Raw genomic sequence first — 13399 nt, forward strand, 5'->3', positions numbered from 1 at the left:
CTGTGTAAGCAGCACAGCTTTGTTTTGAAATGCATGGTGTCACGGTGGTAGACATTGCAATACATTTCCCAGTGGTCCCAGGTGCACTCCCATAAGTCTGCAGTGCGTATACAAGCGCTCGTGACAGCAGCTGGAGTGTTACTCCAAAAGATGAATGTTGAATCTCATTCAAAACGAAGCCTCGTGCAAAGCTTAAAAAACAAAAAAGTAAGTGCTGCTCACTGTAATTCTTGAAGTAAAGCATTCTACTGTATTTCACAGTTTGACACTAATGTAGTTTAAATAAGGAATAACGCCGTCATTGGGTAATCATTCCCCCTCCGATGCCGCGTGAGATGAGCACGTCCCACAGGTTGTTAGAAGATGTGTTGTGACATGGCCGCCCAAACACACAGGAGGTTCAGAGCTTTTGTTTCTATCTTTCATCGTCGTGATGAAGGGTGGAAAAAGAAGATATGATAATGGTTTGGAGAGAACAGATTCTGTAAATGATCATAAAACAGATCCAGAAACCAGCCCACAGCATCTGATTCACCTTTGAAGATATATATTAGATCTGCAAAGGCAACGAGATTCCAGTTTGAAAGCATCATCTCTGTTTGGATCTGCACAATTCAAAGAGTCCATACTGCAGCTTCTTTTACCGTGCTTTAGGAGCTATAGCGCCCACTTGACGGAGCTCTTGATGTAGATGCTATTGTTAAAAAAGGCAAAAGTAGATTCCAGAGTTTTCCAGCAGCCTCCGCGGACATATGGTGCTGGTTAGAAGGATTACGCTCTTGTGGAGCAACAAGAAGGGAGGGGGGGAGGTGGGAAATATTTTCAGGACTCAATTCAAAACCATCAGTGCCATAAGGTCTCTCTGGGGTAAATCAGGGGGTCTTCAGCGCTTGCAGCCTTGCACACAGTTTTCATTTGGGACTTGATTTTGCTTCAAAAAGACAAAATGGAAAACCAGTGGTGCATGTGGGGATCCATCTGTAACTGAATAGAAAAACTCCGCTTTATGGTGTTAAGTCAAATGTTGCTGCAGAATTTTCTCTGCATACCATAACTACCCACAATGCACCAGTGAGTTATTTTATATGTTTAAATGAACACCAGGCATGCATGTAGGGATCGGATTTACTTAATGTGCCTTTTATAATAAAGACATACCTATATTATTTTTGGTGTCCTTGACATGAGGAGCAAAGATGTGAGGAAATGTCTGCGGACATGCTCGGTGAACTCAAAACAATGTCTGGCAAATGATGACAACAATAGGCAAAAATAACTTTTATTCGGTTGGAAAAATCTGTATTTTCTTTATGTCTTTTTTTACAACCCTACTCTGGAAGCTGTACATCATATCGCTTATCTGCTGCCAGTTTCTCCAATGTGAGAATATTCAGCTTTTCTCTGTCTTATCTTTGGGTTTTATTACATTTTAATGGACCAAACAGCTATTCCCCAAAATTAACCCTAACCCATAATAGCCAACACTTGTCATGGTCCCTGACAAGTTATAAGTCATCATTCTCCTTGAAGACACACAACAATAAACCTTATTTGAGCCACCAAACGGCATACAACTTTAATATGTTCTACTAACCATTATTACGAGGCCTCCTCATCACCCCAAAGTATAGAATAATTCCTAATACTACTCCATTCATTGACTTATTGTTGCTATAAGACAGTGGATTTCTTATATATTTGGTCTGAAATGTATCAGCTTTTTAAAGACAAAATGTGCCATGCGTTTGATTATCCATTGTAAATGATTGTCGTTAAAGCCATCAGAGTCCTAGAAATACTACCTGGCAATGTGTTAACATAAAACTAGTAAACAGTATTTTAGGGGTGGATAAAATAGGCGCACACTTCACCTGTTTCATTGGGTGGTCTTACAGAATGTACCATTTTCCTGCCAGCTGCAGTTTGACTGTAGAAGTCAAGCTTGTGTAATTGAACGGTCTTAGAAAAGGAAAAGCAGTGTAGACAGCTTAAATAAAGAACACAACTTCTGCAGTGATGGTGGTGAGCGCTATGTTATGCTAACCTTTAGCTACATCGGTCAAACTTAAGACAATAAGGCCAGGGTTGTTAAAATGTTTTAAAGTACCTTAATTTAATGTAAATAGGTGTATTATGTTGTCAAGCTTTTTCAAATAATTTACAAGTTAAACAGTGAAGCTTTCGGCTGCACTTTCAGAAGCTTTAGTGTGCTTTGATCAGCCAAAGTATTTCCCCTTGTTGATGCTCAGCTAGAAACACACTGTGGAAGTTTCTCAAGTGGCCGAGGGTTCAACTGCAGACTGAGTGTGGGAATTGACCTGGCAATTGCTTAATTGTTTGTCATTTCCGAGTCATGAATGGAAGCACAAAACGTTCAGTGCTTTGTATTTGTGCTTCGATGCTACTTCAATAGGCGTCCTGTCGAGGTCGCACATTTGTGGATGGTTTTTCTTTTACGACGGTTAAATCAGGCAACTAAGGTGCAATATGCTGAGAATTTGCTATCATGAATACTTTTAGTTGAGAAAACGTATCCTTTTTTAATAAAAATGATTGGATTATTCTCCATGTTGGTCATGACAGAGCCCACGTTGAGACCAAAAGGACTTCCAGAAGAGCCCTTGACGTTGTGAAAGTCTCCTGTTCTGCCAGTAGCTCCTGAGTGCTCTCAGATGTAGCCAAGCTAATTAGCGCTCAGGAGAGTGGCACATGCTCTCACATACCTAGAGGGTCATAAAGATGTTTACCAAACCCTACTGAGGACGGCCAACAAAGGCTTTTAAAGGCAAGCGGAGGGAAAACCTTCTTGGTCGGCTGGGATAATGAAAGTTGTTCATTGAGGTATTTGTTAGATGGAATGCACTATAAATGAGCTACAACTGTGAGGCCCGTTTCTGTGAATGTGAGAACTTGTTGCCGCAGGGATTTTAACAGGCAAGTTTTATACAATTTGGAAATTAAGAATGGGAATGTTGTGTGCTTCAGTTACTCGGTGATCAAAAACCAAACAAGATATGGAAAGGTTTATTCTCAGAGAATTGGCCATCACTGTGCGACCTTTAGCTAAGCCAAGCGTCCGGTGGTGATTTGGCCGAAAGGCATAAGTTGTCCGCCACCAAACTACACTTCTTCTTCTTCTTCACAGAAATGTGCACTGACAGTCAAACTTTTCAACCTCAGTGTGTCCTTGACGGCTTTTTTGGAATAAAGGCGCAGACACTCATCAGGGGGATCATATAGGTGTTGCCAATTATCCTGCATCAACATGAATAAAGCGAGGAGAGCTGTCGTTGACGAGAGCTTGTGGGGTATGAGCTCTGCCTGATGAGCCACATAACACCATTCGCTGTCGATCCGGAGCTGACAGTGAGAACATGTTGGCCAAGGTGTCATAACAGCCAGGCGCGAAGGTGTTGATGAACTGCTGCGAGTACAGTCATAGTGCAGAGTCTTGCGAAGCCAACATGAAGCAAACTAACATTCAGGTTGGTTTCTAGTTCGTAAATCAGTTCTTCTGGTGCAGGAGGGTCCAACATGGCCTCTGGTTTCACTTTGGTAAACAGCAGGTTGAAAATAGAAACTGTCCTCCAGACACATCCATCACATTACGAATATCAGTTGAAGATATGGCAGCTTGTTTTACTTGTTTAACTTATTGGCTATAAAAGGTTTCCAACATCTAGATAATGGACCTCTATGTGTTGGACTGTAGCACGTGGAACAAGTTTTACATTCGCCACAACACGTAAAGTAAGAGATTAGCATAAAGGATCAAACCATAAAAGGCTCTGTTATTCATGGTCTCATGAGAGATTAAGGTTTATGGTGCGGCTCAATGAAAAGAGAATACAACAAGGGACGGATTGTGATCCCGTTCTCCCTGAAGGGTGTGAGCTCACTGTCTGAAAGCCTTGCCGATCTCTGCTGAGGAAATCATACTTTCATCTGACTTCTTTTTGTTCCGTTTCCCTTCCACTTACTCTCTTCCTTTGTCTTGTTCTCCTTTACAGGGACCTGAGGGGCCACCAGGGCAGAAGGTAAGTCCAGAGAACAGTTTCTAACTTAGTAACCTACTGGATGACTGCATGAGGACATTTCACACAGAATAAGAGCTTTCGTTATGAGCTTTTTTAAGGGGGAAAAAGCCTCCCTTATTGTTTCCAATTGTTGTTGCCACCATTACTTTTTACATGAACAAGAAGGTCAATCTATTTATAAGTTAGTTTGTTGGGATTAGTCAGATTCAGTGTGTATGTCTAGGACTTGTATTGTGAAAGGGAGATGTTACCCGGTTACAGACAGAATTGCTTCCTGATGAGCAAGGCTTATGAGGAACCGAGCTAAACGCTGATGGTGATAATATTCTCTCGTCAAAAATCGTTTTATTGCATTTCGACAATGAATAAACAGTGTTTGTCATTTAGAGATGGAACGCAAAATATATGCGTACAAATGAGACGGTGGTCTGTACTGGTTGTATGTACAAAGAGAACACAATAACAACGACTAAAGTAATCCACTACATTCACCGCCAGTGAGCCTCATACACACGATTATTCATCAGGAACATTGTTAGATGAATATATATGCGTGTAATGCATATACATACATGCAGCAAATACCTATACTCATACAAATATGCTGGGTGTAATATGTTTACTTGGAGATCAGTGATGCGGGGCCACAGTCAGGGCAGGTAAACAGACGAGAGGAGATTTAAAGCTCGGACAACACGAGACAGGAGACGGAGAACAGAGGAGCTGATGTGGGGAACAGATGTGAACGCTATCCAGCCATCAGGTAGCTGCCAGTGTTTGTGCAGTGTAACCCAATCAGACACTTCCTGTCTGCTGTCATCTGTCGGCAGGGCCTCCCGTCAGCGGGGGAGGGGGGGGGGGGGATTGGGGGGGTGTGGAGGGTTCAATGATGACACGCCACCGTGTTAATGACTCATAAGCCAGGCCTGAGGCAGCTCCATTAGATATACTGCTGGTGTAGTTAGCAGAGGGGGGCACTGTTTCATCACCTTGACGATAGATGTGGTGTCATGACATGATACAAAAGCATGACAACTTTATTTATACAGCGCATTTTATTTCCAGGTGCATGCTAAAATGGGCGGTAATGAAGCAATAATTATATAATACCATTCTGTAATGGGTTGTTGTGCAGAACTTATATTTTGTTGTAAGTATCTTTTGATGCTAATAATTTTGTACTTTTTCGTAAAGTTTAAATGCAGTACTTGTAACTACTGTTTCGAAAATGAGTTATACATACTTATCCACCCTATCAAAGGCTAAACCATTAAAAAGAAAGGAATACAAATCAAATAAGCACGATCAGCAGCAAACCCTCATCAAAAAGTAAGATCATATATCAGAGTGCCATGTTTTTAAATGTATAATAAAAACGTAACCCAAGGTATATATTTGGAAATATAAGACATATTTCCTTATGAGTCAATGTGTCATGGTTTCACTCATCTCTGCTCCATCTATAAAAGTGACCATGGTAACAATAAGTCATTTTTATTCCGACAAGAAGCACACATAGCCAACATAAGCAAACCACACGAGAGTTCATTAAAACTGAAACCTCAGTCTAAATCATGTTAGTAAGTTAGAGGACTGCATGCAAACACATGATTAACAGTATATATTTTTAAAGCCTTTTTCTTTTCGCTTTCTCTTCTGTTTACATACGAGTTAGTGTTTTCCTCTGCCTGCATCCTCCATAACGTAACACATCTTAAAATATGAGTTTTTCTTGCTTGATTCGTAAGATCAGCACACACTGGTAGTGCCATATAGTTTTATTTTATTAACATTTTTTAACAGAATAGTACTTTCTCTAATGTGTTGAGACCAATGGACAATGTCTAAGAAGTGGAACTACGGAGTACATTGTCATCTGTATATTAGATTGTTCAGTGCAATGCAATGTGATGGTTAGATGTGATGAAACCCCTAAAAGCCTTTGTGTTTTTTCCTCCTCAGGGTTTTCTCGGGCCTGCTGGAAATCCAGGTGTTGATGGACTGAAGGTGAGATTACTCAGATAAAGAAATATGCACAATTCAGTAAATGATTTAGCCTTCTTCTTGATGTTTAGACTGCTTTGTATTTAAAGGAAAAGGGAGATGCTGCAAAATAGCCTGTATTTACAAAACCTTTCATCTCTTTCAGTTGTAAAATGGTAATCTATGGGGAAAAGAGGATTTTTAGAATTAAAGTGGATTTGCAAGGGAAACATGTTATTTTGAGGATTCAAATATATTTTATTGTCATTCTGCAAATTGAAACTTGATAAAAACCAAAAGGAGTGCATCAGTAGGAACGCAACAGCAGGAAAGCGGTTTCAATGCTTAGGACGATGTCATGTTCAGAAGGATGTTGTTAAATTACCACAGGTTTATAATGCTTAAGTTTCAGTTCCCTCTGAAAATACCACACATAAAAAAGTTCAGAAAGCTTCCTCCCATTCACACCTGAAAGGCGTTTATCTTCAGAAGAATCACTTCAAGTTTTCATTAGTCTTTTTAGCCATGTGTTGAACTTTTCATATTAGAAAGGTTCTGCCATGCAAACTGACAATCTCAAACCGCTTTTACTGGAGATAATTCTCCCAAGCTGCTTCCGCGGGTTTTTACCACAAAAACAGCTGCCGAGAATCTGCTCTCACTTCAGTGTTTCATTCTCAAACCGATTAAAGAAGACACAGTGTAGGTGTTTCACAATGGGTATAAAAGGATAGTTATTCCAGAACAAACGGTATGAGTGACAACAATCAATTGGGCGTTGATTCGAGGGGCGCCATCTTTCTCAAGCATGCTTTTAAAAAGATATGAGCGCAGAGGCACGCATGTCAGTAATAGGAAACAGAATGGCAGCTATTGTGACTCTGGAGAAGCCTAATTCCATAAGGAGGGGTTGCCGGGATGAAATAAAACTCTTTTCAATGCATATATAAAAAGAGAATCTGTTACGGTATGTTACTGTCACTCATGCAGAAGGTTGAAGTCTAGCAGTGAGGCAGACCTCGTATTGATCTGACGTAGATATCCACCATATAGGAAGATTGCTAATGCAAAGCTTGTCAGCCCCAGTTTAGGAGTTTTTAATCAGACTCCATCATCCTGTTGGCAATGACTCCCATGTGCGGGCTAGTAGATGTTTATTCCTGTAGAGCTTCCCCACCGTTGTAGAGCTAAACAGACACTCATCGTACTGAGATCATAATGTAGCACAATTGTATTCCCACTATGCGTCATCAAAACAAAGCATTTGGAAACATGACACTGGAAAAGAAAATGGAAAAACGTGCTTCCATTAACCCAGTGGTTCTTTCCAGTATTGAGAAGCCCATTGCCATGTATACTAATTTAATTGAATGGATATAAATGTCACGTCCTAGCTACATTACATTGAACATATAGGAGTTGGAGGGAGATCCTTAGGATTTCAATGTCTTCTGTAATGGTGGATTGTCTTGCATTTTTAAATAACTCACGTTTTTACTCAAATGACTCCTAAGCATGCAAACTAATAATAATAATATTTATAATAAAATAAATGTATCAGCATCCTCTTAAAGGTCTTTGTTGGTTGAGGCATACCTGCTTCTTCTAAAAGACTGTTTTTGGCAACACACAGACTAAGGCTGGTTCCTCTGTGAGACCCACAGAGAACCATGATCCAGACCCAGAGTCGCTGTGAGACCAGACATCATTCATCACAAGGACCTGGCTTTCTTCTCTTGCTCATATTGAGAACCAAACCAGAGATAATTAAGCTTTTAATCAGCCTGTTTATCCTCTTTTCTTTAGACTTCTACATGGAAATTATTCAGTAGTCGTACAGTAACATGTGGAAAGGCCTTTCCTTGCAATAGAGATAGAATCTATCCTACTACCCTGCAAATGTATAACACCTGTGCAGTGACCTCTGCTCAGGTTAGAGGTTATCTCTCTATAACGACAAACATGTGACACTTTGAGTATCTGCTGACCTTAAAAAAGAGTTCACACTGCTGAAACAGCCACTGTGTGTATGTTATGCTGTCCATAGGGGGATGTTGGCATCCCAGGAGTGGACGGAGTCCCCGGAGCTAAGGTCTGGTGCACAAACTCTGTGCCCTCTTAATTTTGTAAATTCATGGGGATGATATATTTTCTATTTTAAGTTTCATAATTGTTCTTCCTTTCCCTTCAGGGATTATATCAACCTTTTGACCCTTTTCTTGCAAGATTTCTTCATTATACTTTGATTTTTTTTACATATTGTTTTTCCTTCTTCTTTAGAAACATACCTCTGTATTCATCTGTTGTATTCCACGTCTGCATGCTCCGTATTCTCTACTATAAGAATGTGAACATTTACCTTCAACATCTGTGTAATTGAATCTTCTATTGGTGGATACATATATTATTCTAATTCATCTACATTTTAGGTAGCATTCTGGCCTGTCAATTTGATTTAATTGAACGTGTTACGTCATGACTCTGCATGTTTAAAAAGTACTTCAAACGGCTGCTACAGTACTTGAGGGTCTCTCTGGGGAAAAGCAGCCATAACACAAGATGACTTCCATAATCTAACATGAATTCAAGCCTAGATATTATCTGACCTGTAGTGGCTGCAATAATTCCAGAACTGAAGCCAACTCCCTGTGAGTTTTTCTGTGTCTAATACTCTGCTTTCTTTCCCAACAGGGTGACATGGGAGAGGGAGGTGAAAAGGTAAAGTGCTAATTCAGATCAGAAAACATTATTGTTAGCATCAGTCTTGCGAACAGCCATCAAGGCGGCAGCTCTGCCTTTAATCCACACAACACCAGCTTGTTTTTTTAGACATGACACCCTTCTGTGATTTGGCCGTCATTGAATCTGAGTCACAAAATTGAACCCAACTCCGGGAGACCAAAAAAACCCACACAATAGCCTCAGTGAGGAAAAGCTGCCTTATGTTCTCCATTGCCTAATCCTAATGGTGCCCTGATTCGCTGTTTGGGCGGCGGCACGAGGTGTGAACACTAACGGGATGGCGAGACAAAACTGACCTTCAGACACTCGTTATTAGTTGTTGGTCTGTTTTTCCTAAAATCAGTGACGCAAGCCCTCTTCATGTATCTATATAACACTATTGTTTTCTGCTCGGTTTGTTTGTCTGTCCGCCAGCAGGATTATTGAAAAGCTACTGACCCAATTTTGGTTTAACCTGGTGGAATAATTTAGCATGGGTCAACGAAGTACCCATTAAATATGGGAGCAGATACATAAATAATTTATGTTTGACTAACTCTAAAAGGGTATTGCTTTGGTGTGAGATAAGGTTCATCAGGTTAAAACAAAGCCATGTCATCATGCCTTAAACTTCTTACAGATGAGTTGGTGGCAGTCCTTTTAGGAATGAAAAAGGAAAAATATCCATTATTTCATAGTTTGAAAAAAGCTAAAATTAGACAGAATAAACAATATCTTATTTTCTCTGTTTAATCATGTAGAGTTCCTTCCCTAATGTTGTAGCTATAAAATACAAAATATGTTTTGTATTTCAAAAGGAGAAATATTTTTTAACACAGACTGTTATTCTTGCTTTGTTTTGTAAGTAAAAAGCCAGCAGGCGAATAGGAGAAAGTATGTGTTTACTCTATTTTATTAGTCATTTAAACCTATAGATAGAAAAATGACAATGCTTCTAAAGTGATGAACTCAATGATGTGCATTATAGTGGTTGTTACAGTATGCCCATTTAGTTCCTTTTATAATATTCTCCACAAGGAAACAACCTTTGATTTGAAACATTTGGCTCAACATTGTACGAATCACAATTGATTAGGCTATTATTGAACATTCAACTCTGTGAATGTATGAAAAGTGAAAGATAAGTCCGAGGCGCTGCCAAAGACAGCACAGAAAATCACCCCAAAGTACAATGAGCTTTTATGTTGTGGGATGCCAAACATGTTAACATGAACTGTTGTGTTTGGCTTCGGATCCTAAAGAAAGGAGCCAGAAGGCAACATGCAAGAGAGCAGCGCCAGCCTTTAACAGATCAAAACTGATTGTTTGAGAAGCTTAGGCTCATTTTCTTTCAACTCTGACATCATGAGGATAACATCTTCCACCAGGACACAACCCTTGTTCCTATATCCCTGGATTTGTTCACCTTTTTAATTAGAAACATATAAGGCTGTAATGTTCTTAATATAGAATCAACTGGTTTACACTGTGAGGCAAAACATCGGCGTGTACGAAAAACACAGCAGTGACCAGGCGAAGTATCCACGGACATTAACCTCATCTTCTTGTAGAGCTGCACACAAACACAGAGTAAAAACTTGAATGAATTATACATGTTCACCATCTTAGCATGTAAGCATATTCATATTATATAATGGATTATTCATACACCAATATCTTACACAGTTTCCTAAAAATCCAGCCTGAAGTTTTTCCGTTACCTTGCTCAAAAAACATCAGACAAATCAATAAGATAAACTTCTTGGTGGAGTTGATGCATTCTACAACCAAAATGCAGCTGAGGCTGAATGCCTGAATGAAATGTATATGCAGTTATTTGGCTATAAATCTCAAAATGGGTTAAAAAATGTTGCCCTGTCCTTCGTCCGAGAGGAACATCTTAATTTTTCTTATCACATAATAAGAAGAAAAGTACTGATATTTCAGTATGGAGTAATCCTCATAGTGCCACGCTGCTCAAAACAGCCCTGAATCTTCTTTATTCAGCTGCGATGGATAGAGTCGTGACTTCTCGGTTGATGCCAGGAGTTTAATGCCCCACAGAGCGCCGCGTATTACATCACCTGAAGTCATATTTGAACCATGTGTGGTGGCTCAGTTAGTGACCAGAGTGAATTGAACTTGTACGGCAATGGGACTTTGTCTTTGCAAAGATATTCTTGGCTTTGTCTCCATTCAATGTTTTAAACAGCAGTCAATCACAGCAAAGGGGAGAATTGTCAAAGTCCTACTGTGTGCTATGCTTGTTGAAACAATCATGTAGAATATATTTTTCATGTGACACATTCTTGGGGTCTGTAAACTGAATGTGATTTCCTTGCAGGGCGATTTGGGCGAAGATGGAACGAAAGGTGATATAGGGGAGAAGGTATGTCATTTACCTTTTTATTCTTTCTGTTTATTTGTTGGAACCTACCTAAAGCCTGGCTGGAAAAAGTATTGAAAATTAAAGTTATCTGAGAGGAGATGTGTGGAGAGGAAGAAGCAAAGTCAGGTGCCACAGGGCTGTAGCCGTGGCAACACAGGCATCATCCCAGCACTTAATGCCTCCTTTGAGCTTAATGTGAACTTAATTGCTATGCTTTGCTGACGCTACATTTTCTGGTCGGGTGGATCCTGCATTAATTTGGGAGCATTTATCATCAAGACAGCTTGTCAAGCTTGGATCCATTTTCCAAGAAGAGGCAAGAGCTCAAGTAATAGATTCATGTTTCTGTCCAAAAAGCTTTTGTTTTGAGGAAAGGTTTTGTTTATTGTAAGACATGGTGTCCAGAAGCAGAATATGAATCCTATCAGGGTCTTGGAGGCTGCCTTCGCTGTTATTATTTTTATTAAAATAGGTCACAGCCATATTTGTATTTGGCAACCTCAAAACACAATATAGTGGCCTCTTTACCCTTCAAACTCATTTTAAAGCAATTCAGAAAGTAAACAATTATGGGTTGGAATAGACAAGCCTTGAAAATATGGATACAGCCCATGATTGCTCGTACTTCTGGGAAAAGATTATTCCCAAATTTGCCAAAAAACGAAAACACAATTGCTTAAGGTATAAAAACAAAACACAACTGAAAGACCAGCATCGCGGCAGAAGCAGTGTACTCAAAACGTCAGTGCCAATTTATTGCTGTTCAACTTTTGATAACTTCTCACTTGCTTGGCTTTTAAGACTGCTGCCAAAAAATACACCATTTGAGGGAAACAGATGCAGGATATCATGTGTGGAAAATGAGTGAACAAAAAGGAAAAAGGAGGGAGATAAAACTTTGCAGCTTGAGCCACGCTTTGATCTGGTCTACCTCAACGCAGTAAAAAGCGGGGAAAACGGAATCTCGCTGCAGGAGAGCAAAAGAAAAAGTGGAATTGAGTACCATGGGAATTCAGACTACTGTAGCCAGTCACCTGCCATTCATTCTTCAAGAGCATACTAAAGAAGTGTAAAGACCTGGAAATGCTCAGGATTGTAATAGATAGGATTTGCTGATCTTCTTCGAGTGATGACTTCAGGTTGTAAAATAGTATAACATATGTTCGGAATCATTGTTTTTCAATCAAGAAGTAACCGATTAGATGAGTTTAACATATGTCGGATACAACAAAGATGGAGCCTCCTGTCATCAGCGTTTTTGACATGATCTTCCCTGATATTATTGCTATGCTAGGGGAAGAGGAAACCAGAGTAGAGGAGAGGAGAGCATCTTTCGTCTTCTATGGTGAAGATGCCAAAGTTAACAATGCACAGCACGCACTGCGGGGAAATTGTGGTAACACTGGGTGAGAGGTGAGGCGGTGAAAGCTCTGGTATGGTGTGCAGAGAGACCTCAGGGAGGGTGGAGGGGGAGAGAAATGGGAGTGCAAGGCAGCCAGACAGGCTTTCCACAAGACAAAGGGAGATTGTTTTGACGGCGGAAGATCTGCGGAGTGTGAAAGACACTAAACGACAGGACATGCACTCTCAGAAACCAGCTTCAATCTCTCTCCCTCATATCCTAAAAGACACAATCTTTTACGCTCTGGATCATCAAACCAGGAAGTTTTGTGCTTTAGAGGAGAGTTTATTTGGAGTCGAGAAGGTAGAAGTAGAAGAACAAGAAGAATGTACTTTGGTAAGGAAAGAATTGCACTTAAAAATACTCATTATGCAATATATTATATTATTATATTATATTATTGTATTAAATAACACATTTTATTCAGATCCTTAACTTAACTAGTTCGGCAGTGTAAGTCTCTACTCTCTTACAACTTAAAGTCCTGTATTTAAAAGAAATATTAAAAAAATACATTATTAGAAGAAAGTACTAACTAAAGCCTCAAACTCAAAATGACTAAGCATTATATGATTGTATTATGTAACTACTCTTATCCTCCAAGGTATGCCCTTAAATTATTGCAAACTGTTTAAGCGTCTAGCATTTTGAGAAGGTAATTTATTTGCCTTCATGGCGAGCGATAGATGAGAAGATGGATGCTACTAGCTAGAGCGAGCAGAAAGTTAGCTTAGCTTAGCATAAAGATAGGAAACAGAAAAAACGTCTTGGCTAATTCTGTCCCAGAAATTAACTAAATCCACCCTGCCAACACCTCTAAAGCTCATTTAGTTAGCCAACATTTCACCGTTTTATGGGTGCTTATGT

General features: G+C 39.7%; 1 protein-coding gene across 1 annotated transcript in view; it reads left to right on the plus strand.

The window, feature by feature from the left end:
- The window catches only part of LOC117463741 (collagen alpha-1(XXV) chain), a 164283-nt gene that overhangs the window by 122050 nt on the left and 28834 nt on the right, over nucleotides 1-13399 (plus strand). Inside the window, exons 10-14 of the mRNA XM_034106144.2 lie at nucleotides 4011-4037; nucleotides 6000-6044; nucleotides 8068-8112; nucleotides 8712-8738; nucleotides 11086-11130. Coding sequence (XP_033962035.1) covers nucleotides 4011-4037; nucleotides 6000-6044; nucleotides 8068-8112; nucleotides 8712-8738; nucleotides 11086-11130 — 189 coding nt within the window. The remainder of the gene's footprint in view (nucleotides 1-4010; nucleotides 4038-5999; nucleotides 6045-8067; nucleotides 8113-8711; nucleotides 8739-11085; nucleotides 11131-13399) is intronic.

The sequence above is a fragment of the Pseudochaenichthys georgianus genome, chromosome 18 (assembly GCF_902827115.2).
Source record: "Pseudochaenichthys georgianus chromosome 18, fPseGeo1.2, whole genome shotgun sequence".
Classification (NCBI taxonomy): Eukaryota; Metazoa; Chordata; class Actinopteri; order Perciformes; family Channichthyidae; genus Pseudochaenichthys; species Pseudochaenichthys georgianus.